This window comes from Thunnus maccoyii, chromosome 11 (assembly GCF_910596095.1).
Source record: "Thunnus maccoyii chromosome 11, fThuMac1.1, whole genome shotgun sequence".
In the NCBI taxonomy this organism is placed as follows: domain Eukaryota; kingdom Metazoa; phylum Chordata; class Actinopteri; order Scombriformes; family Scombridae; genus Thunnus; species Thunnus maccoyii.
The window spans coordinates 10,571,887-10,598,592 of record NC_056543.1 but is presented as its reverse complement, the minus strand read 5'-3'; the positions used below and the strand labels follow the sequence as shown (position 1 = coordinate 10,598,592).

Here is a 26,706-nt window from a genome sequence, read left to right as displayed (position 1 = left end):
AGGTTCCAATTAGATCAGTCTAATGATAGACTTCATTTATACAGCACTTTGCAAAAGCGCTTTACATGTTCAACCAGGATGAAAACATTTCAGGGACTGCAATGAGGCAAATAGGTAAAAATTTTGACAGTTAAAGATAATACAAAATGGAATAAAATAGCCTACCTAACAATAATGTAACATAAAAACAATGATATATAAGCTGATAAGACATGTTGCAAGTAAAAGTGTGTTTGCATTAATGACAGGCTTTAAAAATAAATAAATAAAAAAAGATAAGATGATTCTGCAAACCTCAGACCAGGCAGGGGCTCTATAACAAGCAAAAGGGGAAATCGACCCTGTCTCAGAGCAAACATCACCCCAGTCAAGAAATCAAAACTTGAATTAATGACATGATAAGGTGACAGTTTGGGAGATTGTCTGATGAAATAGAGTGTGACTGTGTGTTGTTTTAGAAGTTTAAGCTAATTATTTTCACTTGAATGGTCTCAATGACTATGAACATTATGTGGTTTACTGGACCAAAAAGGAAAAATCACCTTTTGAGTCTTTGGGTATATATTTATGATCAGTCTATTAAATTGTTAATTGACATAACAGTCCATGAATAACTAATGACTTACATGAATATTTAAAATTAGTTTGTAAATGATTGTAGGCTAAAAGTAGATTTAATTTGTCAACTAACAACAGAAACTTTTCCACACAACATGGCCTCTTGTCACTGCTCTAGTTGGACCATCCATGTTTCACAGTAGCACAGACTTAGCATTGCACTCCTATAAAATTCAATAAATGGACAGTTTTAAGATAAAGGATCAAAATTCAGAGCAGCAGAACCATCTTTTTTTAATTTCAGACATTCTTCTTCCTTGTCAAATCCTGGTGTCTACATTACATTACGTGACTTGACTTGATTCACTCAACTGTACAGTTTCGGTTATGTTATAGATTCATGTATCCTCGAGCCATTAATCCGTAAACAGAAATGAGAAGTGGGCTACAGAGGTCCCCACTTCTTTCTAACTCCACACCCCCAGATTTTGTTTTCATTTTAAAAAGTTGTAGTCTGACATCCCTTGAGGTAATTTATGTGAATTCACGCAGCCACAAAAGGCTTTATATACTTTTTAGCACATATGTAATCGTAACCCTCCTTCCCCCCAAGACCTGTAAACAGACTTCAGTGTGCAAAATCCCTGATTGAAAAATAAAAATACAGAAAAAAAAATAAAATAAAATTGAAAAATACATGATATGCACATAATGTTCATTTCTGAAGTTTAACTGCTGGACACAAGTAGTTGTAAGTTGCATACTGGACCATGATCGGTGTCTAAACAAGACGTAATGTCACAAACCATGCTGGTAGGTATACAATTTAACTCAGATTTAAGGTGAGCACAGAAAAACTTTCCTCCTTCAGAAGATGAATGTGTAAACAGTTTTCTGGTGTCAAACTCTGCACATACATCGTTCTGCACAGTGAAGCTCAAACATCTGACTGAAGGAACTAGAAGAAAAAATGCATGCATTAAATGTAAATGTGATAATTGACTGTGCATCAATCACAGAGTCTAATTGTTCTGGGGAAAAACACTCCATATCCCATAAACAAATAGATCTATAATGCAGTAATGTAACTGGATGAAAACTCAATATTATCTTTTGCAGACTTGAGAACTAGAATGACGTTACGACCATATGTTTGATCATATAAAAGGAAAACTGCAATTTAAAACTAGCATTATTTGTTGCAAAACTTTTTACAGGTGTAAAATGTTTTGTTCAATGTAACGTTTTACAGTTGAAGAAATATTCTGAATACATTAGCCCTATTGTGATATATATTACTGTCAGACAAAACATTAAATTCAACCATATTGCCGGTGCTGGAGTGTTCCAATGTCATCTTACAAAACACATAACACATAAAACACAACATTTACATTGAATTACAGTAAGCATCAACATATTCAGTAGGTGAGCAAAATTTACTATAAAAGGGATTTTTTGACATTTAGGTTTTATTGAAGGTTTTAGGCTCATTATGCAAAAAAAAAAAAAAACAACATTGCATTTCTTTAGTTATGAGAAGAAACTAAAAAGCCAAAGAAGGTCCCTGTTGGAGAAGAAGATGAAACATTTATTAAACAAATCAAGAAGAAAACCCACTGACTCAAACATGAATGAACCATTTCACTGCATGCAGTAGTAAAAGCACAACAGTCATGGCTTCAGGACACACTGTTTGCAAGATGCAACTTCTGTCCACATGTGAGGGAGTGGTCACAAACTGAAGGACTGAAACTTGTTTATCAACTGTTTTTTTTTTAACCAACAGTCAAACTATGAAGAACAACTTCCAGACTGGTTGTTTGAGCTGACGCATCATATCACATATCAGAATTCATCTCTCTATAGAAAAAGAAATGCCTCACATGGGTTTCTGTCATTTTAAGTTATCAGTATGGACGGTAGACATTGGACGTAATCAAGACACACTTATGTCGACTAACCCAAGCCTAAATCAGCACTTCCACATCTTGTAATTCACAATCTAATGGGGCTACACTCATCAAATCATTCAAACTAATATTTAAATTATTGCAGCTGGTGAAAAATACATATCAAGTAGACTGTTCACTGCTCAGAGGGTCCAGGGCATCTCGAGCAATCAGGCAAAACAAAAGCCATCATTTTGTAGTTGACCTATTCAGTTCATAATGTGAAGTGTTCCCTCAAAAAGTCAAGAAACCCTTCATCCACTACTGAACTGTGACTGATCCACCTGTTCTGTATACTAGAAATGTTTATGTAACAAGTAAATAAGGTTTTGAGGAATTAAAATGTCTGTCTCTACAGTATTACTGAAAATCCCAATTGGCTGACTCTGAATACAAAATATTTTTGATTGCATGCTGCAAAATGCCCTGAATTTTAACTTTAATACTGCAGTCATAAGAAAGGAGACACAGGAATGGTGTGTTTGTGACAAAGAAAAGCCTCAGTTTGCCTGGAAGCTGTAGTCTTTGTCAAGGGAATGACACCTTGTATTTAGCGTTTAGCAGGCTACTGCACACTAACAGTGCAACTCACTTAGAAAACAATCATGGATTTATCTCCATTTGCAACTCTCCATGGTTACCTGTAAATAATACTAAACCCTTCACCAAAATACTTGACCTTGTCAGAAGTACCAGAGCAGAGCAAATCAGATGCCGGGTCAAGTTGAGCAGCTTATTAATAGGACAGAATCAAGAGTATACATAAAAATGTTCACCGGTTAAGTGTTACATTCCCCTCAACTGCCCCCTTGCATGTTAAACTGTGTAGGAACCCGTGTTTTGATGTGGCAGTGTGATGTACAGACGCACATATCTACATATATTTCTATGTATACAATTATGTGCACACTGGTGTTCCTGGGAGATCTAAATCTAAATAAAAACAAAAAAAACCCTGATCATCTGCAGAAGTCCTCGTTAGCGTGGTAGCTTAAATTTTCAATTAGACGTAAAGATGAAGATTTTTTTGCTCCTATTGGCCACTCTGACCCAGTCTCTTCATGTAAGCCTTCCAGCCCGACTTTCTGTACGCCTCAGCGGCTTTCAGCCTATCAGGAGCCTCCAGGATACCCCGTCCGACAATGATGACATCAGAGCCTTTGTTGCAGATAACTTCCTCTGGAGTGGTGTACTGCTGGCCCAAAACATCTCCTGGTGTGGAGGGAGACAGGGAGAGGGATGGATGAGAAGGAGGTGCTAACTGTTCAGTCACTGGTTACTGAGAGCAAAGCCAGCAATCATTTTTTGTACTACGGCACCACCTTGTGTTCAAGAGGAATCACAACATCACAACACACAGAAAAGTGAACATATCATTGATACATTTTTGCTTGAGTGGTCTAAGTTCAAGGCTTCAAAGAGAAGTTACATAATTAAAATCTATCCATGAACACTAACATTTAAACACATTGTATTGTTGTGTTGGCTTTAGTGCATTGGATTTAAAATGAAACAATGATTATGACATTAATCTGCTGACTCAGGTTTAGTCAGAAAATCCTTACATCCATATGAAATAAACAGTAATTTAGCCATTTTTTAATACACTGGTCCACAAAGACAATTACACAAATTTAAAAAAATGTCCTAAAATTGGAGTACTGTGTCTAACAATGACTAATATGTCATACCCTGATGACTGTTTGGGTGTGAATAGCTCACACACACCCTTAAAACTGATAGTCAGCACTTTAACCTTATAGTAATTGTTTTATTTCAGAGCTCATGTGGTGGGATGAGTCACTGTCCAAATACTAATGGACCACACAGTACAATATGTGCCTCTAGGGTTGAGACACAGTAGGTACATTACAACACATCATGAATCAACTCCTAAAAGTCATGAACATTGCAGATTATTGGTATAACATGTTAATGTATGTATGTTTAGCTAGGTGGAATTTTCCTTTACAGACATGCTTTCAGTTTCCTTTGATTAACTTCAACTTTAAAATGTAAAATGCCAGATTTCTGTGAAAATAATTAAAAGCATTAAAAAAAATGGCAAGGGAAGTGAAATTAAAAAGCATTTAAATCACCTCCAGCCTGCATCTGCACCCCGGGGGTCATGTGGATCAACTCTGGCCTCTTGGTGATCTTAGAGCCACAGATGAACCCAATCACAAAGTCTGACTGCTCCTCCGCCATCTTCACCTATAAAGACAGATAACAGAGATAAAACAGTGGTGTAAATGATAGATAGACTGCAACTTTTGAGGAAAGGAACCTGCTGAAGTTAGTTAGTGACATGCTTACCACTGTGTTTGTGTATTCACCAGTGGCCAGAGACCCCTGGGAGCTCATCTGTGCTATGAGCAAGCAGCCTCGGCCCAGAGGCTTTCCTACAGAACCCAGACCCTTCACAACACCAGGCCCTGGTACTGCATGAGCATTCACTATGTGGGACCAAGATGAGATCTGGTACAAACCACCTGGAGAAGAGATACATGTACATACCGCTAAGTTACTTAAAATATTAACAATACACAGTTTGTAAGAGTCATTTAAAAAAAAACAGATGAGACATGAAACATGGAATGACAAAAATAATGTTAATCTTTTCACCTTCATACTGATGCTTGACTGTGTTCCCAATGTCAGCAAACTTGCGATCTTCAAAGATGAGGAAGTTGTGATTCTCAGCCAAAGCCTGCAGTTTCTGGCTGAAGGCCATAGTGTAGTCCTTTCAGCAGACAGAACAAAAGCATCAGTTTATTTGTCCTGACCTGACAATTTTGTCTTTGTGACAAATGGACTGGTTTCACTCCTACCTTTAGGATGTCTACATGAGTCTTCAGCACACACATCTTCGGACCTAGAGAGTCCGCCAGCTGGAGCAGCTCCTCGCTGCTTGTAACATCAGCAGACACACAAAGGTTAGACTGCTTCTCCTCCATGATCTTCAGCAGCTTTGACGCCAGGGGATGAATGTCTGAAGACGAGAGGAAAAGAGAAACTATATATGAAGAGGTTCATTCAAGAAAGATTAAGTGTTTTGTCTAGAGCCTTGATGATAAAATTAAAATTATACTTCCAAAACATTTACTACAATATTACAACAAGCATAATATTTTCAAGTGGAATGTATTTTCATATGCAACAATGAAATACTGTCTTTTATATTTAGATAGCCATACTGGTAGAGCATTTGACTAAGTTTGAAGACTACATACTTGGTAGTTTGGCTCTGTCTGCGTAGCTCAGCTCCAGGTTCTGTTCCAAACATGGCTTCTTGGTGGCAGGAATGCCATTGCCATTCTCCTCCTTCGGGCTGAAAGAGGCATAATCAAATTCTTTATAATCATAAAGGACCTCTTTGAATATGAACTCACTGTAATCATAAATAAACAACAACAATAAATAACAGGACAAATCTATAAACACTACATGCCAGGAAGCAGATCCTCTCCCTCTCGTGTTACGCTGTACCTGAAAGTGTTATTGTCCAGGATGAACTTGCGGACGCTCTGGGCGGTTTGAGCGTCGATGCGTTCAGCGGCCAGCATCACGTTAAGCAGCTTGAACATGGAGATGATAGGATGGAGCTTGATTCCCTGAGACGCCAACATCTCCACCCCACCTTGCTCTCTGTCCATCAGTACGATGGCATCTGTCACCTTTAACAAATAAACCAATTATGTTAAAAGAGAATTACATCCACTGTGGCCAGTTTTTAAGATCAGGAAAAGGACTCACTGCCAACCAAATCATATTATCATAACTAATGTTTTCATGTTGCTACTGCACCTTCAGTCCCTCTTTGTAGAGCACTTCAGCAGTCTCCAGGATGCTGGTGCCGCTGGTCACCGTATCTTCAATGATCAGACATGTGTCCCCCTCACGGCATTGGCCCTCCACCATACGCTTGGTCCCTAGCGGGGTTACATGAGGAAACTTATCAGTACTAATATCCTAAACAAACAGACATGCTTGACTCCGACTATTTATTAACCCAGAGAAGCTCCTGGAAAAAGTTCCTGAAACTGCTTCAATCACATGTGGCCAGACTGACTTTGTGGAGAGTGAACACAAAGATCAGGTTGTTTCTTATTAAATGAGCTTCTGCAATGACAGATATAGCCGTCCAGATTAAAAGTCAAGTGATCCACAATGGGGCACTTCTTGAACACAAATCTTTTCACGTGTAATAACTAGTTCAACAAGGTCAGCATTCCTGAAAGTTTGTTAAAGTCTGACTATCCTTCTTGCCACCTACCATAGTCCTTGGCCTCCTTGCGCCTGATAAGCATGGGCAGTTCATGTCTAGAGCAGATAATTGTAGCTAAAGGCAGGGCTGTGTATGGAACGCCACACACCGAGTCGAACTGTAGCCCCTCGTCTTGAACTCTCTGATAGATGAGGCTTGACACCTGGAGATGTAACAAGAGAAAAACGATCAAGATTTTTAAGTGGCAGCAGTTGATTGATGCACTACTTTCTTGTTGTTTATGCTATTTCTTATGGACCTGTCTACTTCCAGCTGTTTCCAACTTTGATTTTTTATTTATTTATTTATTTTAAAAATCTTCTGTCTAGTGCATCTTCTGTGTCATTGCACTTGTGACTCGTCAGCCCCTTTCACACATGCAGTCTATCCCTGAAATGTTCAGGAACATTTCCTGCATGGGCTCATGTGTGAATGGGAGCAGGGATTGATATTCAGGGAAATCTGTATCACCAGTTTCCCACCTCAAGACCCAGTAACATTTCAGGGAAAACGCCGGCACAGCTGTGTTGTGAATGAAAGCAGTAAGATTGCAGGGACAAACATGTAAAGGGTTACGTTCATCTGACGAAAGACAGTTTTACATGTAGCGAGTGAAGCAATCACAAGACTTGACGTCTGGGTGACGTACTACGAGTTGAAACAGTACACTAAAATATGTTTCTGGAGATATTTGAGGCGAGAAACAGGCAATGCAGTAACATAATCTTGATTCATATTAGATCAGCACTAATATGAATCACTACTTTGAAAGTTTTGCCCTCTTCTTCTGCTGAGTTTATGGTGGTTGGCATCCATAAGTGTTACATTACAGCCATCTGCTGAACTGTCCCTTGCCCCATCTATTCTGGCATTGCCATGGCTTGTGTGAAAAGGCACAAGATGGAAATGTTCCTGAATGTAACTGCATGTGTGAATAGTGAAAATCACTAGCGGTACCTGAAAGGTTAACCCAGTAATTTACCGGGAACTATGTGTGAAAGAGGCTTAACGCTTGATTGTCTTGCTTCATTTATAAGTTGCTTTGGATAAAAGTGTCAAAGCGCCAAATGACAAACAATGTAAATGTAAATGTGGTGGCTGCATGACAAAAGCAAGTCACACAGGAGACCAGAACATCCAGTGTACCTACACATGTGCTGACGTATCATTTTTCCATCATTCCTACAAGTTCCAACACATTGTATGTCCCTGATAATGTTTAAACACTATAAAAGGGGATGTTAATGATTAGTTGTAACCTGTTAAACTGATACCTTTAAAAGGATATAAATTCAACTACTTTCAGCAAAACTAGGGTAATTTGTGCAACCTTATATTAATTTAAGGTTGGTAGGTATAACTTATCAATTAACTGAATAAGAGAAATCATAACATTTTGCATGAGAGTATACAAAGAGTTACCAGTTTAAAGCAAACTTGTTGCCCAGTCTAGTTCAATTTATTGCAATAGCCCTTCAATAAAGTGCATATCTGTACAGGTAATAATGTTCAATGTTGTTGACACTGTGTTAAAGAGATGCTGATACAGCTAACTGATCATTATTAAAGCTTAGTAAGTGGTTTTGTATTGGAGTGCGTTCTTACATTGATGGAAGTTTCTAGATTATTGTGCAATTTATTGACAGGCTCATTCAACAGCTGCAAAATTCGTAAAGTTATAGTTTTCTTGTAAAAACTAGTTTGCTCACTGAATTCACTGAAATTCTTTTAGTGTGACTTTTGGACTTTCAAACTTTAAATGCTGATAAGCTCCCACGTGCGTATCAAAACCAAATCACACCCAACACCCTGTAATTGACATTTATAACGTGAGTATGTGCCACGTAACCTGCAGGCTGTCATTAATTTGTCTCCTTTATCAAACACTATTTAAAGTCCAACATCAGGTCGCGCGGCGCGTAGGACACCAGCACGTGCTTACCTGGTTCATGAGCGCGGGGTAGGACACGAGCACTCTCAGGTCGATATAAATGGGTGTCAGCATGCCGCTCTTCAATTTGTATTCTCCAAATTTCACTGCGTTCACATCGTGCAGCTTCAGGATTAAACTGTCGATACAAACGTTGTCCGTGTTGTTGTCCATTTGGAGAGTTGGCCCGCGCTTCCTCTTACTCTGATTTCCACTCTACGTTTCCTCTGAGCTTCCTCTGAGGCAGCAACGTCACCACGTCCTCCTCCTTCTTCTTCTGTCACTTATTATTGGCAGTTGGCATTAGCTTTCGGGCGCATTAGCGCCACCAACTGATCTGGAGTGTGGACTAAAGATATTATCTTTCTATCTCTAATATTTCTACCAAACAAATAATTACAATCAAAATAATAAACAAAATAGTCATAATTAAATAAATAAAAGGGAGTTAAATGAAAATAAAAATAAATAAACAACTTATACTAATATTTCACAGATTTTAAACAGGGAACAATGGGGTTGGCAGCATAGACCAGGGTTTCGCAACCTTTTGTAACTCTAAAAAAATTCCAAGTCATGGTGGGATGGGTGAGAGGCTGACGTGCAGTAGCTGCTTTCAGTTTGTTCCTTGCCTTTGATTTTGTGACAGTCACATTGACTGTACATAAATAGGTGGCACATAAATAGGCCCTGACTTAAATAGGTGGTGGTGAAAGGCAGCAGAAATTTGATTGACCGTTTTGACAGAGAGGGATATTGACTTGCAGCCAGTATCCAGAGTGAAGCAAGGTCAACTTGTGTGAGCTGAAGCTTCCGGCTGCTGTCTGCTGATAGTTCCATCAGTTCATTTCCCAACACAGCGGATAGAGATGTGTCTTCTGAAGCAGGATCCACAGAGAAAGTTAGTTAGCTAACAGTGGCAAACATATTTGTCTCTACCTAATGATGTGTCATGATTGGCGTGGTGATATTAACATGTAACTGGTCATTGAAATTAAGCATTTTAATTTGACGTTTTTTTTGTGAATTCTTGAGCACATTTAGATATAAAAATATCTAGTTTTGTAATTAACCAAAAACTAATACATTTTTAACCATTTGGCAGTACCACTGTCTGCGCTGCCCACTAGATGGCACTCTGCGGCCCACCTGTGGGCCACGGCCCAGTGGTTGAGAATGGCTGGCATAGACTGTAAAAAAAAAAAATGGATGTAGTCAATGTGATGTCACCATGGATGTATTATAAGAGCTGGATACCAGACCAAAAATGGCGCCCATTCAATCCTAGAAGAATTGCTTGCATGGCATATTTGCTTCTGTGTTTTGTGCGGCCCACTGAATATACTCAGTAGTGTTTCTCCCGCTGGCTCCGCCCGCAAGTTTCCGCTCTGCCCATAGACTTTACATTGTGATGACATCACAGATTTTTAAATCGCTTTTCTTGGCTCGAGGAAAGTTTTACAAATATAAAATCTCCATGGATCAAAAAGTCATAATAGAAAGAGTCATAACTGACCTTGTTTGTAGTTCAAGGTGTCCTGTCAACAGAGAGAATGCAGGTTTAAGGCACTTCCGCATTGGCTTCACTTTTCAGACCAGGAGCTACCCGCTTGGTTGGTAGTCACACTTTTTACTTTCATTTCAATCCCTCAAAAACCATATCTTTAATAGATTCCCTTTGAATGTGTAATGGAAGCCCAAAGCCCAGTTCAGGCCAAAGATTCATGACGAGATTAAACTGTTTTAGAACGTTGCAGGGAAAAGTTGCAACGGTGTGAACTGGCCCATCTTAGCTCAACTGAAGCCGGCTAGTGGCATCACCTGTGACTCAGCTTAGCAAGTCACCGGTGGCTGGTTTTAGAACATAAGGCACGTCACCTGTTTCAACAGTAAATCAGCTTGTAGCAAAGTCAGCCGGTCAAGTCATTTACAAACTGTCTAATGGTTGAAATGGTTTGGATGGAGGAAATGAGAGCCTCGACCCTCTTGTTTTTTTGTTTTTATTTCATGTTTTCACCGTTTCATCAATACTAAAAAATGCAACTGTAGCAAGTAACTCACTACCACTGTCTTCATTCATATTTTAAGATGCTGCAAATTATATCCAGCTACAAAAAACCCCTGAAAAGCCGGCAGTTAGAACATAAGCACAGAGAGTCGTTGCTATGGAGACGATACATCATCTTGTTTAGTCGCATTGACTCGAAACAAAAATGAAATCTAACAGCCCTCCAAATTGACAATTCAAGTGAAGTGTAAAATGTGGTTTTTAATATGTAATAAAACCTCAGTAGGGTTTTTTCATTTATCTTGTGATTTCATAATATAAATGTAGAGATTCACAACGTATTTCTTCCTCTCGATCTGCCTCCCAAGATGTCTTTATCAGCTACAGCACAGACAACTGGCAGACGACCAAGTGGCAAGCTGATTTGTGTTAAATAGATAACCAGTTTGTAGACTCCTCCAATAATTGGCAGGTTGGCACATTGCAAGTAGTTGCAAGTTTCAACTTGTCTCGTCATGAATCTTTGGTCTGAACTTAGCTTAAAGTGTCAGGTAGGAATAGAATGACCTTACTCTCCTTAAGCTTATTCTGTTCAAAAGATGTGGACTGTCAAATATGTCCTGTGCACTTGTGACAACCATCCCCATTGTGGGGTTGGTAGTCACACACTATGGGGCTGGTTGTCACTATGTTATTTTAATTAAGAAAATAATGGAGTCAACCTTTAAAATGAATTTAAAAAGTTTAATTTCATGTTGAATGGTCTTAAAATTGAACATTCAACATTTATTGAAATTTCAGTACCAACAGCACCATTTTTTAACTGCGCCCTCTAGGGAGTGACATCTAATGAATGTGACAACCAACCCCATTCTCCCCTATTCTAGTAGGAGTTTCCAACACTGTCACCTGAAGATTTTTTTTAGAGTATTACTGATATTTTGCTCTCCAATCTTTCTTAGCGCATTCTTCAAAACTTGAAACATACTTCTGGCAGTACCATAAAACATGGTCCACTTTTTTTTCCTCTCCACAATATTCACAATTTCCATTATTATGCTTTCCAGTCACATAGAGAGAACTCTTTAGGCCAGTATGACCATTCCTTAATCTCATTATAACTCTCCCCTCTTTCCTATTAGACCGTGCGCTCCTCACTAATGCTTTAGTTTTAAAAAGATATTTTAAACTTTACTTTCTTTCTTCCATTCATTCTGCCACCTCATTTAGTTTAGTCCCTTAATCACCACTTTAGCTTTTAACTTACTAATATTTACATTAATGTCATTACTCCCACTCTCCAAAGCCCTTTTTGCTGCTTTACCCGCCTTCTCGTAGTCACCACTTCCACTCTGGTTTCTTTGGAATAAAAGCGTCATTGCCACAGGCGAAGCCGCACAGTCAGCAATATGCAACCCCACATCTTTTACAGCACGGATCAGCAATTAGGTTCAACCATGGGCCAGTTTTTTTCAGCACTGCACTGTTGGGGGGCCTACATATAGGTGTGGTAAAAACAAACCCTTATATGTTCTGTTCTGTTCTGTTTATTTTAATTCATTCAAGAATAGTTTGATGTATATAACAGTTTTAGGGTTGTATCTGATGGCAGATTTCATAATTCCAAAAAAAGACTCACTAACATAAACATTACATTACACTACAAGACTAGAAATGTAATTAATAATTTATCCACACACAATAAACAGTGGCCTTCTTCATTTATGGTTGAAGCAAAGTGCTGTTATTGACACAAATATATTCTGCTCAGATTGGCCAAGTTATGTTTTGTACCTTTATTATTCATCTGGTAGGTTTATAAGATGTTACAAGGTGAAATCCATCGAGATTTACATGCGCCTTGTGTGTATCATTTTCTACCGAAGATTTAGGAAGAGTCATGTAAGAGATTTGACGTAATCAATAGAAAGGAAAACTATCTTTGTCAGAGGGACCACTTTGGCCCATAGGCCACTATTTGGCTACCACTGATTTACAGTATAATGGATGTAAATAAGTGTTTTATAAGTTTTTTGGATGACATGTCATTACTCTGCAGTGAACATTGTAGGCCCAATCTCTGAGCATGTGTGAAATCTAAAAGTTCAGCAAAATTGTTAAGGGGTTGTAGTTTTTGCCCTTTAGCTATTAGTGTTTAGCTGATAAATAGGACAAAGTTATGGTCAAGGTTTGCCGGAACCCCCTGCCTCAACAATCCAATTGATTAGACAGTAGATAATCTATTATAGTCTGAAATGGCAGATAAGCTGTTAGCCTCTGTAGTTAAAACAAATGCCACATTATAATATTTATATTACTTTTTTGACACAATTTCTTGGTCTAATATTTCACCTAGCACCCCTTTAAATAACTTTTAAAGGTGCAAGATACGACATTCAGCCCCACTAGATGTTGCACTAGAGCACCAGCATCTCAGACCAAAACAAATGTGTGTGTTGTTTACTCAAAGTTGGGAAAAAAGGTGATGACATATGGATCAAGATTATGTTACTGCATTGCCTATTTCTCACCTCAAATGTTTTCAGAAACATATTTTAGTGTACTGTTTAGTTGTAATATGAGAAAGTTTGTGACCTGGCCACCATGTTGAAGATGGACATGGGAGGACAGGGAGGGAATCACATGCACTAACACGCACATAACATAACACACACAGAGGGAGTGTGACTTCATTTTCTGCTCAGGACACCATTACTTCTCTATATCTTTACATAGCAAATAGTTGTTTGCTGACATCTAGTGGGAGTGAATGTCGTATATTGCACCTTTTAATTCTGTACGAACCAATGGGAGACTCTGCAGGGTAGAATGAGACTTCCGCTAGAATTTCCTTTTTTTGCGCTGTCTAAAGTCTAAAGCCCTGACTTTCCATATTATTCTGATACATCTACATCTAAGGTACTGGAAAGCTAATTCAAAAGCTTAATTTACATAATAATACATAATAAACAATTCAGATTTGACCAAACCCTAACATATTCACTCTCCCCCAACAACAACAACAACAAACTGGCTGGGATTTTGTTCAGTTTATTAAAAAGATTCAGTCCACAGTAGTTCAGAGTTTGGCACCAACCATAAAAAAAACAAGTTAATCAAACAAAGTGTACACCCCAAAATAGCATTGAACAAAATGCCTGAATAAAAAGGGATAAATAAAAGAAATTCATTAAAAATTAAAAAAAAAAAAAAAATTACAAACATTTTGTTAATTAAAATACATCTCACCTGAAAATAATGGTGAATTTTCCAATACATTTTTGTGAGAACAGGTTTAACTTTTTGGTCAGTCAACTTTGGCTTTAGATTTGTTAGGTGCTTATATAACACCCACAGATGACCCAATAACATTTACATGGTGACTTCAAGAGCCTGCGCTGTAATAATAACGAGGCAACGGGTTTTAATATTAACTCAAAAGTAGCAGTGCTTATCTTTAAGGAAAGTCTGTTGTGCTTGTCATTTGAAGAGAAATCCTAGTGACCAACTGCTTTGCTCATCACAAGAGCAGAATACTGACCACAAGGAGACAGACAGGACACTTACTGCACAGCTTTTATGACGGTAACCCCCTTCATTACAAAGAATTCTGATGCAGGTTGATAAAAAAAACTGTCCTGACACATTTTATTTAAAACTGACTGTGACTGTCGTGTCTGTCGAGGTTACTCAAGCTGAGACTGGAGCTGTGGATGTTGGAGTGTGTATTTAACAATAGAGACAACAACTTTGGACGACAGTGTATGGCTTTGGACTTTGGAATTTCATTACAATAAATTTTAAGGGGAAATGCAACAAATATGGCTACAAATAAGTCAATTATATGAAGTCCTGTAAGTCCTGTTTTGAGCGGTGTGTATTGTCTTGGTCAAAAGAAGCGAATTGTCATGGAATGTTTTTAAATTTGAACAAATAAAAAAAAAAAAGACTCGATGCAACAGTATATAAGAATACACAACAATACTGCATCTGGTGTGTATGTGTGTGTGTGAGTGTGTGTGTGCATGTGTAGCCTACAGTGTGTTTGGAGTAGGCAGGTTTGAGGTGATAAAGCAGCAGGATTTGTGCTCTGGCAGATTTGTGTCAAAAGTTAATTTGATGAAGAAATCCTTGTTTCTGTCAAAAAAAGAGACACAGCCAACATAAAAAGTTGGATGGATCTTTGAAAAGGCACAGAGGTTTGGTGTAGAAAAGTCTTGTTAACGCACTAAAATTTGCAGAGAGGACAACCTTTAAAAAAGGCACAGGTCTGATTGAAGTGCCTTCTTTTAATGAAAGCAAGAGGAGGTGTCCTTCTTGAAGTGGTGGCAACGCTGTAAGGGGTCTCACTTCTTCATCCTCCTTTACTCGTCCTCCTTTCTTCTCTACTCTGAGGGGCTGATAGCGTCTGCAAGCAACTCCGGCCTCAAACATTCAATTGGACACTGGATGTTCTGGAGAGCAGGCAAGGGCAGGGCGAGAAAAGAATAGAGGAAAAGAAAAGAGAGAAGAGGAGATGTTTAGTTTATTAGCTTGTACTGGATGGAAATCTATGAGAAATAACAGATCTACAAAACTAACTCGTTTTGTATCATTTCAAAAGGTTATTTAAGTTGTACAATTAAAAGGAGTGCTTGACTACCAAAACAACCAGCCCTTGGGTGAAAACTGACTTTTAGAACAAATGTGCTACTGTTTGGGGAAATATAACATTTCATACTACTTTTAATCTGCAAAATGACAACCCAGAGACATTTCCATGGATTGGAGGAAGACAGAAATGGATTTGTGGAGGGGAAGTTGCTGTGGTTTTTGAGTTTTGATGAAATAAGGGTGAGTAGATAATGGTGAAAACAGTTTGTAGAGAACTAAAATACAGTCATGCTCTATGCTAGCCATAGAAATATACAGTGACATGGCTTCCAACTGTGACACATTTTGATAAAGCAGGTATTGTTGAATTTAAAGGTTAAGGAGAGATGAAAGGATGAAAAGTCACATTCAATTCACGTCTAAGTTGTTGGAGTACTGTATTTACATCATGTTTTCATTTGTGACTAAATATTAATAATAATTTAATGGTTTGTTATATTCGTAATTTACATTTTTTGTAGGTGATTATAAGAGTGATAAAAATGAAAATAGTGGAGCAGAATAATAGTATTAAAGCTTCTAAAGTGATACTGACCAGTTTGCGTAGAGCGTTTTCTCTGTAGCGGTCAAAGACATCTGGGCTAACAGGTTGAAGGAGGTCAGCGTCCACATCGGTCGATCCTCCCGGCCTTCTGCAGTTCTCACAACGCCAGCCCTAAAGAGGGAGCGGGAAAGGTTTGTGTAAACACAAAAAACTCAGTTTGACAACAAGGTCTCCATCATGCAGCTCTGAGGGTAGCAAAACACTTGAATACAAGCACACATACAGTACCAGTCAAAGGTTTGGACACACTTTCTCATTCAAGTGAATGGGAAGGTGTGTCCAGACTTTTGATTGGTACTGAAAATATTAAAGAGAGACACATACGATCAGAGAATATGTAAGTGTAGTTTTAACATTATCCATGAAGCAGCAGAGGGTAGATTTGCATGCACACACACACACACAGACAGTGTTATCCCACCTGTTGTCCTCCGTAGCAGGTACAGGTACAAATGGCGCCCAGGTATTCCTTCTGCCATTGGTTTCCAACCTGGTACATTTTCCCATCATCATAACATGTCGACTCATCTGGTGGATGATAGTTACATATTAAAGATCAACAGCACTGGAGTTTACTAATTGAATTCACATAATTGAGGATCCTTGTGTGTCCAGGATGTGTGTGAACCAGGAAGAATGATACATGTGTAATTTTATGCATACTTAAATCAATTAATAACAAACTATTTAAAACTATTTACTACTACTTACAACTTACTAAAAATGTGAATTTATGATTTTTTGATGCACTAAATTTAAACAGAATCATCCTGGATTAAAGTATTGCAGTCTGACATGTACATGTTTGTAAGTGTAGTTGTGTTTCTTTTGTGTGTGTGTGTACTGGTCCATACTTACGGGGTTCACATTTAAATTCTCCCTTGCCATTGCCCAGACAGGTGCAGCTCATCATGTGACCGTTCTCAGCTTGGCGATCCCACTTCTCGCCGATGCGGTAGTTATTACCGTTGTCATGACACCACTCTGAAGGAGAGAGGGGAAGTAAAAGGGAAAGAGAGGATAGAGAGGATGTAGATCGGAGTGAAATGGCAATGACGAAAAGAGTATGGAGGAAAGAGAGGACGTTTGTTAGTTAACGTAGAGAGGGGCCAAACAAAAATTCAGAAGTTTAAACTTTCCTCCTTCACACTGCGGAGAAAGATTCACGGAATTCACAGATCCTTTTTCCCACAGTATAATATCACAGTCTCTATAAAACAAGTATAAAACACAGTATCTAAAGTTGTGCAAAGAACAGGGATTCATCTTCATTGTGCAAAATATATTTGTAGTTCAAACATGAACACCTCATTAAGACTGAGTGAGTTCGTGTCGTCACATTGTCCCAGCGGGGATGCAAACCTATGCTGATGATGTTCTCAGTTTCTGATATTGTCATGTTAGCAGTATGGACAATACAAATAACTGAGAATGAGTTAGCTTAGCTTAGCTTAGTTTTCTGCCCTCTCAGTGTGATGTTTGCACAGTTTACAGGGACAGAGCAGAGACACCAACATGGGCAGACTACAGGCAGAACTGCTTCAGTTAATATGGAGTTGATCGTAACCTGTAATACATTGTACAGAAATCATTATCTTTATGATGTATCTGTGTAGGAAATAGTATCAGAAAAGTTGAAAAAGCAATTTGCTGTATATGATCTAGTTATCATTACAAAGGCTGCCCATGTTGTGATCTTATTACTGCGTACTACTGCACATAGAACGTGAACTTTACAATTCTATGGCTTTTGAACTAGAGCTTAGGAATTTATAATGTGTATAATGTATAATGTATTTATTAAAAATCTCCAAAATTAAAGTAATTTGTATATACTGGCATTCTGATATGATGCCATTTTGGCTCCTCTTATAACACACAATCTCTCTAACGTATAAACAATATGTACACAATCAATCAATCAATCAATCAAATTATACAGAAAAATACAGATTTTTGTGTTCCATATAACTGCACTAAGTCTCGTCTGTGATTTCTTCATTATATAAATTCCTCTTGAGTAAATCACATAGAATTATTTGACTTCTAATTCCATGGTGTGTCGTTGGGTGTTTGCAAAGCATGCTGGGAAAGGGTTATTAAGCCACTCACTGGATGAATCACACCTAAAATGGCCACTGCCCAGGCCAAGGCAGCGGCACCACAGCTTGAAGCCTGTCTCAGACATGCGCTCCCACTCTGAGCCCACCTCATGGTAGGTCTGTGTGAATGTGTCATAACACACATCCCGGTTGGTGGAAATGGGGATGTCACCTGGAACTATGGGATGGAAGAAAAAAATACGTTAAGAATAGCACCTGGTGATGTGGTTTACCTTGTCCTTACTTATTTTGACACAAGAGGACACACATAATATGCTCTATATTTTGATTTTAAAGAAATATCAATTAAATTAGTAATACTGATATTTTTTTAGTGATCTTTGTGTATACACATTCTTTATAGGAATGTATGTTACACTTAAGCTTCATGTGAAGAAAGTCAGTGTGGATTACTGTACCGGCATTGCCAACGTTTATGACTTCCTCCAGAACCTTCTCTTTAGCTCCGCCCCTCATGGCCTCCACTATGACATTATAGGAGGCTCCAGATGTCAGGCCAATCAGTGTGGCGCTGTTGGAGGTGCCAGGAAGACGCATCTATATGAAGGGAGAGGTGGTTAATAAGAGGTGTTGACTTCCCAGAAGTGAATACAGTATGCATGTGTCTGACTGTGTATGTTTAAGTATGTATACCTGAAAGCTTCCTTCCTCTGTGTGTGTGATAGGATTACAGGACACCTCATACTCTGAAGTCTGAGGGATGGGTTGCCAGGAGATGGTTGTAATTGTCTGTGCTTCTTGGGGGAAATCTGTCTCATTGTCAGGGAAACCAAATGCAAGACCTGGCAGATGTCCATCACTCACCTATAAAATCAAAGATACAGAATACAGATAGTGTGAGGTCAAAATACCACTGAGCAAGAGTCGGTTGCATTGTAATATAGTTGTGTGACTTGTTTTATGGGTTTCAACTGAAGCTCACACTGGTCTATACCTCGCTTTTAAAACCACTTTTCTTAACCTTCCAACGTCTTTTCCACTGTAAAAACAAAGACAGTTACAGCTATTCCTTACATACACTGATTTCAGTGTATGTACTTCCTGTTCCTGATTCAACTGCAATCCTGAATTTAAGATACTAATACATCTTATAATCTATCAACATGTACATTACCTAAGATATTTTTTTAATTAACAGTTATTACAAGTATGAATGACCTTTCACCAGATTTTCACCGGTCAAGTCACTTGAGAAGAAGATAAGCGGATGTCTAAAGTGTCGTGGATGATCTTCATTAAAACAATACCATGAAGTACATCAGATTTACAGCAGATAATTTAAAGTCTCACGCACTTTCACCAGGGGTACTCTGTTTCCATCAGGGCCTGCTACAGGAATGTAGACCAGGGGTTCTCTAAGAGTGGGTCTCTGGCCTTCTTTTGGTCCACCGTTGGGGCCAAGACCGTTATTAGGGCCAAGGCTCTGGTACTCTGTGTAAATGTGCTGACCCTGCTGGCCTGGTTGGTTCTGGCCACCAGTACCAGCCAAATGGACATGGTTGGTGGAGCTAGACACACAGACAGATAAAGAAAGAAGATGAGAAATATGAACAGGATAAACAGGATAAAAATGGTCTTCTTGAGGTCAAAAGTGCTATTTTACTCAATATAAATTTTTGTGTTTTTCATGCTGGACTCTAGCCTAAATAATAATTGCAGAAATCAGCACCATTATACAGGTTCTTACATCTTGTCATCATAGGGCTCTGGAACATCCAGGTGGTCAGTGCTGGGTCGGTGAGGAACAGGAAGTTGAGGCAGCTCTGGGACCAATAGTTGATGATCTGTCGATGGCTCTGATTGGACAAGAAACATACGTATGCTGGCTGTTAGAAGCAAGCGAGGCAAAGCAAAAGCACACATCCACTAGCTGCATTTTTCACAGAAAAAAGAACAAGATGGTTGGTTGGTTTCACTGTGCTCCTATTTAAAGAGACAATGAAAAATACTGAAATTCTACTTTCACAGCAATTAAAGAAGAAAGCCAGCAGGTGGCAGCACAGCACAGCACTCAAACTGCAGGAGAAGTACAAATTGATCCTCATTACTTTTACAATGTTTTTGCAAAAAGAAATAATTAGTGCTATTAAGGCTGTATTTTTGATAATGAATGTGAACAAGAAAATCTGATGAAAAGTGCTAGGTCTGTGAGACAAATTATCCATTACATCAGTCGTAACAAATAAGCATAATCAGACCCAGTAAAAAGGCGAGATTACTTCACCTAATTAAACACAAAGTTGCAATTCTTGGAACAATTCCTCAAAGTGGGTAACATAAAAACAGCCTATAATGTTGGATTTAATGGTTTTATTGTCAACATTTTTGTGGCATGCCTTAATAGCAGCTTGCTTTGGAGATGGATGGCTGGCATACTTACGGGTTCTGGCTTTGCCCACTAGAGGTGTGCTTCTCAAAGCATTCTGCAGGGCAACAATCTTAATGACATATTCTGTTCCTGGTTTCAGACCTAAAAACAAACAACAAATTCATGATAAAACATTATGAACATTTGTCACATGTTTTGATCAATGTATTTGCATGCATGTTAAATCTCTTGTTCCACACTCACCATTGATAAGGGCATAGCTCTGGCCTGCATGGGGCCTGGGGGTGACTTCTCGGGGCAAACCGCCAGCCTCCTCATAGGTCACATAATACCCAGTAACCCCTGGGCTGCGGGATGGCTCCCAGGTGAAAGAAATGCTGTGAGCGTTCAGGGAAGTGAAGCGGATATTGGTGGGTGGGATGACCACTGGTTTGGCTGGAAAAGACAGACAAGCAGAAAAACATGTATCAAATACAGCCACATGTTTAGATAATCAGCAGTAACCACACTCATACTGACTACACCTAGTATCAAAACACAGCATAACATCTGCAACTTACCAAAACACTGATTTGTATTAATTTAATTTTGGCCATTTAGCATCATGAAAAGGCAAATAAAAAATGATATTTACATCTTCTAGTTAACTGGAAAATTTAATAATGCCAGTTTGTTATAAAATTGGAAGCAGACTTTATTAAGTTGTAGTACAATCAATCACCAATCAACTGGATTTTTCTAATTAAATACTGGAATGCATTTGAGTATTCCACACTGATGAAGTCAATTGCTGTTGCCAGTTCAAAAGCTGAATATTTTTTTTTACTATCTGTGCAAAGGGTTACACTCAAAGTAGTTTAAAATTCTTGCCTGAAGCTTCAGGACAATGGTTAATGGTTACCTGTGGAGGCGGTGAGTGTGAGAGGTGCGCTGCGTCCATTTCCTTTCAGTGTATACATGTTGATCTTATAATTGGTGCCGGGCTCCAGACCTGAAATGTAGACAGGAAGACAGGAAAATGAAGGACCCCAGATGTGTGTGTAGCGTTTCTTTGCGATTTTAGATTATTCTTACAGCTGTGAATTTATATTGTGTGTGTTTACATTCTCATATGTGTGTACCTGTGATAGTGTATGAGCGCAAGTCAGGGCTGATGGTCCTCTGGATTGGTAAATAGCCTGTAGAGGAAATAGGTGTGACCTCAACCAGGAAGCCAGAGATGATTTCTGTCTTAGAGCGCCAGGTCAGAGTGATGGAGGAGTCGTTAACGTCAGAGATACGTACGCGGCGAGGGGGGCTGATATCTTGAGGTGGGAGAGGGAGAGAGAGAGAGTAACGAAAAAAAGGGGTGGGATGGTGGACGAGAGAAGAGGAGAGGAGAGAGGGTATATATTTTTAAATCACTGGATGAAAACGAGTGGCTTTTTGCACAACACAATTCTTATTTGTCAGACTGTCATAACGTTGGAGCTAGAGACTTACTCTCCAGTGTGGTGACCTCTCCTTGGAGTGGCCTGCTGGTTAGCGAGTTTTTCAAGGCATAAACATGCACCTCATAGACAGTTGCCACCTAAGAGAAATGGGGAAAAAAAGAAATAGAAGGACTTCAAATCAGTCGCAATGTTTTGCAGTCTACACTTGCACTAAGTGTAAGTATACTGACTGCAGCGACAGTCATAACTTTATCTATGATTACTTTATGTATGTGTATTATTTTATGTCTAAAAGAGGTAGTAATGGTAGTGGATTAGTAAGTGCACATGCCTCTAAATCTGTGCATGTTTGTTACAGATCCAGACAGTTTCCCTACCACTTAAAATAAAATTTAAGACCTAGGCATGTCACATGCTTCCTCCTCACCATCTCCTTAAACGTGTTAAGTTAACACAATTAAACGGGATCATACCTATTTGTTTTTTGGTCATTTTTGTTCAGCAAACACACATTATGTATACTTTACCTGTCTGTTGACCATTTTCCAAAGTATGCACTAATTTTTCATATTAATAATGCATCAGTGAAGCAGGGACTATGTTCACTTTGTTGTATTATCAGTCAAAAGCATGATTTAGGGTTGATTTTCATACTCATTTCCTAAGGATTGTCTACTAACACATGAAACTTTCATTGACTTATAACTTCTTTTCAACAACCAAAAAAAGTCCTTCACCACACTCACCATGAGTCCAGAGATATGTGCCTGTGTGGTGTCCGGGGCCAGGTTAATCTCTTTGGTCGGTCCGCTCTTGTTCTTAGGGTTCACCACCACACGGTAACCCGTGAGGCCGGTCAGGCCAGATAGTCGGTTTTCTTGACCGGGTACAGCCCAGCGCATAGTGAAAGAGGTAGGGCCAACCTGGGAGAACTCGAGGTTGGTGGGGGGTGAGATCGCTGGGTGGAGGAAAGAAAAGATACAAGATGGTCAGAGAGAGACTGGAGAAGGGGAGCAGTGCTCCATTTTAGCAGGATTGAGGCAAAAGAAGATGATTAATTAGTTCCGCTCCTGTGCCATGTGCACCCCCGAGAAACAAGAAAAATAATAGCTGCTGCAATTTTTGAGGATGTATTGAGGTATCAAACCTCAAAACTGTTTTGTACTAATCAAAAACTGTCAAGTACCGAAAGAAAGAATTTACATATTAATACATTACAGCCCAAAATAACATTTCTATTGGGTTTCTGAACTTTGTCACACTGTATCTGCCATATTATTTATCAGATATTAATTGAAAACTAATTTCCTTCCATACCTGTAGCTTGTGTTCCAACCAGTGGTGTGCTGGCCGTGTCATCATGCAGGGCAATGACCTTCACAGTGTATTCAGTGCCTGGTTGCAGACCATAGATAACAGTGGACTCTGCATCTCCTCGGGGAGCAGGGCGCAGCTCTCTCTCACCCTCCTCTGAACTTGAATACAAGACCCGGTAAGATGTAACAATTCCCTCAGGACTGTCCCAGGTGATCCGCAGTGAGGTGGAGTCAATGTCTGAGAAGGTCAGGTCCTTGGGACGGTCTACATCTAAAAAAGGTGAGGAGAGCGGAGAGAAGGGTGGCAAAGTAGAAGGGGCAGATTATATAATAAATATATGCTGAAAATTCAATCAAATTAATATGCACCATACTTTGACATAGTAATCTTGACTCTAGAACAGGAAGTTTTTCCAAACAAACACAAAATGAAACACTATTTCACAAATATCTCTCTAGAAATGGTAAACCCTTACTTGTTAAGGCATTCACCACCAGTGGAGAGCTCTCTCCATCTTGTCCCAGAGCATAAACACTCACAGTGTACTCTACTGTAGGCATCAGGCCTGAGAAAGTAATCTCTGTCTGATCTGGATAAGAGAAGCAATAAATTAGAAAAACAGGATCATAAAAACTTTTATGTTTCTTTCTTATCAAGCTCTGAAGTAAAGACAAAACACTACATACTAAGGATTTTGGTCAAATACAATACCTGGAGCCACCACTTCAGAGAAAGACAGACCCTGTCCGTTTTTGGGGACCCCAGTCACCCTGTATCCCTTGATCGGGCCCTGCGCTGGGCTCCACCTCACTGTGACACTGTTATCATTCACATTCATCACTTCCATGTCAGAAGGAGACTCAACACCTAGGAGAAGAGGATGGAGAGATGAGGAGGAGAACGCTAGGAGTGGAAACAGAGGGAGGAAATACTTGACTTGGTTTGATTTCTTACTTGTTCTCCCTTGGTTCTGTGAACTTGTCCTGTGTGTGACATAGATCGGAGTGCTGGATGCGGGGCTGTCTCCTCTTCCAGTTACAGCGTAGACGGTGATAGTATAGTCAGTACCTGGCTTCAGGTTATTGATTGTTGCGGTAGACTGTGAGCCAGGCACTGTGAACTCCTTAGGATTACTGTGACCTCCTGGATAAGGGTTGACAATGTGATAAATGTTAGAGAAGCCAATATTTGAATAATCAAAAGACAAGTGAACATATAAAGTGATGGGAGTAATTTGAAAAAAAAAATATGGATATAATTTTCTTTCAGAAAGAATAAAATACTTTCCATTCCTGAATACAAAATTTATACTAAAATAAGACTGTATAAACAACAAAAAGAAAAAAAAGGAATAAGGAATGTGTTTCTTGGCAAATCAAATCAGTCTCTTGAGGCTTAATTATCATCATGGTGCTCAACTACCAAACCATAGCAGCCTATTCTTCTGTTGGCTGGACTGATAGAAAGTTATCCCATGTTACCTTATTTTATTCTGCTCTTAAAACTATAACTACCCACCTGTCTCTCCATGAGTGATCCTGTAGTAGCGCACAGTGACAGGAGGGGAGTCCCAGCGGACAGTGATGCTGGTGGGGGAGGAGTCTAGCACCTCCAGGTCTGTTGGAGCATCGGAGACTGGAGAAAAGACAAACAGAACACATTAACAACATTACAATGACTATAATCAAGACAGTACTGGTGTTATATATAAACATGGTGAGTGACTGAAGGATTTCATACTTGTTTTCTGTGTCCCACTGAGCGGCAGGCTCTCTTGTGTCCCACTCACTGCATAGATGTTGACCAGGTACTCAGTGTCTGCAGTGAGTCCTGTTAGAGTGAAGTGGTTCCTTGAGGGGGGCAGCCTCTCGTCCTTGGACCTCCCACCGCTGACCATCTGGTAACGCATACGATAACCTGTGATTTTGCTCTGGGGAGCCAGCCAGTGGATGGTGAAGGAGTTGGTGTAGATCTCAGAGAAACGCAGGCCCACTGGTGAATCCAGAGCTGAAGAAGGAGGGAGATATAGGGAAGAAAAAGTTGAATGAAGTTTAGGGAAGAAATCTTGAGCAAACAGTGCAAAATGAAAAAAAATTGACAAAGGATCTCATTTACTTTAAGATTCCAGTGCCTGTTTTTGGACTGATATACTACTGGTGTCAAATCAGATCAGGTAAGACTCACCTGTTTTCTGGGTGCCAACGAGTGGTGAGCTCTCCCTCTGCTCATAGACACACACCACGCTCACCAGATACTCGGTGTTAGGCAGCAAATCTGTGGAAAGTGAAGATATAAATATAAATGTAGTCCTTTGTTGGTCAGTGCGTTGTTGTGAATTCACTGTTTTTGCTAGAACTTACTCCTCAGCACCACGCTGTTGGTTCCTGAGCTGGTTTCTGTAATGTCATCTTCATCGTCAATGGGATGATACCTGAATAATAAGGGGATGAAAAACAATGTGTTGTGTCTGTTACATTATGTGTTTTATACAAGAGTGTATTAAAATCAATGTGTATTCAAGATAACATCTGAGTCAGAAATAAACAATATTGAGCTTTTGGAACATTTTATGTTTATTCTCATACCTAATGAGGAAGGTGTTGATGTCAGCGTTGTTGGGGACATGGGGGGAGACCCAGGTGACTTCCATACTGTCTGGTCCAACCTGGCCAAAGCCCAGATTTGTGGGGGCTGGTACAGCTATTGAAAAAAATACAGTAGCTTGATTCAGGATGTATTCATAAAGGTCATGGTAGATTTACAGATTTGTTGTTGCTTAAGTAAAAGGTGATCAGAGAAATGTAATCATTCTATAAAATAATGAGGTTGCAAGAGTAAAGCAAATAAAGGGAGAAAAAAGAAAATGATATAAATAAAAGAAAAAAAGTGTTCATACTGTCATCTTTTAAAAAGGGAAAAGTCTGTTTTTTTATGTGTTCGTGTCAGTCTAAATCCCTGTTTGAAGTTTTACGATACTGTAAAAGTGAAAGAACAAGCAGCGTTTGCATTGGGGGGCAAAATGAGCCTCAGTATGATAAAGCCCCTCAACTAAAACCAGATGGTGCACACGTGCACACACACACACAGACAGAAGATTATTAAACTGACAACACAGCATGTAGTGCAATTAAATCAGCAACTTTTAAGATTTGCTTTGAAGAGCCGTGTCATAGGGTTAATAAGAACCTTATTACATTATTTAATCTCAACACACACAATATGATTTGTGATTTGTGACCCTGACAGGCAACTCAGATCACATCTAAAGAACATGTGGAAACAGATCTTACAAGTCTGTTGTGTGATGGTGGTAGGTTCGCTCTCGCCATTCTCCGTCACAGTGATCACGCTAATGTCATAGTCGATACCAGGTTCCAGCCCGTAGACCGTATAATGACCAGTCGTTGGCTGCACAAAGTCTTCAAAGATGGGCACGCTCTCGCCGGCTGCCACCACCGTGATCCTATAACCAGTGATGGCTGTGGTGTTGAGTGGTGACCAGTTGAGGCTGATAGTGGTGTCACTCACGTCATCGAAGCTGAGGTCTGTCAACCGTGGGACTCCTGTATAGGTGGAGCAAGGATTGGGGGGG

General features: G+C 39.3%; 2 protein-coding genes across 2 annotated transcripts in view; both read right to left on the bottom strand.

Annotated features, from left to right (window-relative positions):
• Window positions 1-2,131: 2,131 nt before the first annotated feature.
• umps (uridine monophosphate synthetase) lies at window positions 2,132-8,966 on the bottom strand. The gene is made up of 10 exons (XM_042427161.1): window positions 8,720-8,966; window positions 6,787-6,940; window positions 6,318-6,442; window positions 6,000-6,187; window positions 5,744-5,841; window positions 5,342-5,502; window positions 5,136-5,253; window positions 4,827-5,002; window positions 4,610-4,724; window positions 2,132-3,722 (listed from the first exon to the last, which is right to left on the bottom strand). Exons 1-10 carry the CDS (start codon window positions 8,879-8,881, stop codon window positions 3,544-3,546), a joined length of 1,476 nt encoding a protein of 491 aa, XP_042283095.1. The 5' UTR covers window positions 8,882-8,966; the 3' UTR covers window positions 2,132-3,543.
• A 4,784-nt stretch (window positions 8,967-13,750) lies between these two features.
• Window positions 13,751-26,706, bottom strand: part of fn1a (fibronectin 1a) — a 35,510-nt gene continuing 22,554 nt past the window's right edge. Inside the window, exons 25-49 of the mRNA XM_042426075.1 lie at window positions 26,405-26,677; window positions 25,700-25,814; window positions 25,475-25,545; window positions 25,299-25,388; window positions 24,855-25,121; window positions 24,633-24,749; window positions 24,069-24,257; window positions 23,826-23,981; window positions 23,590-23,703; window positions 23,115-23,384; window positions 22,544-22,755; window positions 21,847-21,934; window positions 21,486-21,668; window positions 21,266-21,355; window positions 20,608-20,799; window positions 20,416-20,505; window positions 19,723-19,831; window positions 19,330-19,543; window positions 18,669-18,839; window positions 18,434-18,572; window positions 18,025-18,192; window positions 16,771-16,896; window positions 16,334-16,440; window positions 15,904-16,023; window positions 13,751-15,169 (exon numbers count right to left, since the gene is read on the bottom strand). Coding sequence (XP_042282009.1) covers window positions 15,101-15,169; window positions 15,904-16,023; window positions 16,334-16,440; window positions 16,771-16,896; window positions 18,025-18,192; window positions 18,434-18,572; window positions 18,669-18,839; window positions 19,330-19,543; window positions 19,723-19,831; window positions 20,416-20,505; window positions 20,608-20,799; window positions 21,266-21,355; window positions 21,486-21,668; window positions 21,847-21,934; window positions 22,544-22,755; window positions 23,115-23,384; window positions 23,590-23,703; window positions 23,826-23,981; window positions 24,069-24,257; window positions 24,633-24,749; window positions 24,855-25,121; window positions 25,299-25,388; window positions 25,475-25,545; window positions 25,700-25,814; window positions 26,405-26,677 — 3,740 coding nt within the window. The 3' untranslated portion in view covers window positions 13,751-15,100. The remainder of the gene's footprint in view (window positions 15,170-15,903; window positions 16,024-16,333; window positions 16,441-16,770; window positions 16,897-18,024; window positions 18,193-18,433; window positions 18,573-18,668; window positions 18,840-19,329; window positions 19,544-19,722; window positions 19,832-20,415; window positions 20,506-20,607; window positions 20,800-21,265; window positions 21,356-21,485; window positions 21,669-21,846; window positions 21,935-22,543; window positions 22,756-23,114; window positions 23,385-23,589; window positions 23,704-23,825; window positions 23,982-24,068; window positions 24,258-24,632; window positions 24,750-24,854; window positions 25,122-25,298; window positions 25,389-25,474; window positions 25,546-25,699; window positions 25,815-26,404; window positions 26,678-26,706) is intronic.

What these genes read in the sequence shown, in the direction of transcription:
- umps (XM_042427161.1), bottom strand. Translation starts at nt 8,881, where the DNA reads ATGGACAACAACACGGACAACGTTTGTATCGACAGTTTAATCCTGAAG. An exon ending in AGTCAAGCATCAGTATGAAG is followed by an intron (nt 5,003 to 5,135) that starts GTGAAAAGATTA and finishes TCTCTTCTCCAG; the next exon opens with GTGGTTTGTACCAGATCTCA. An exon ending in GGTGCAGATGCAGGCTGGAG is followed by an intron (nt 3,723 to 4,609) that starts GTGATTTAAATG and finishes CCTCCACACCAG; the next exon opens with GAGATGTTTTGGGCCAGCAG.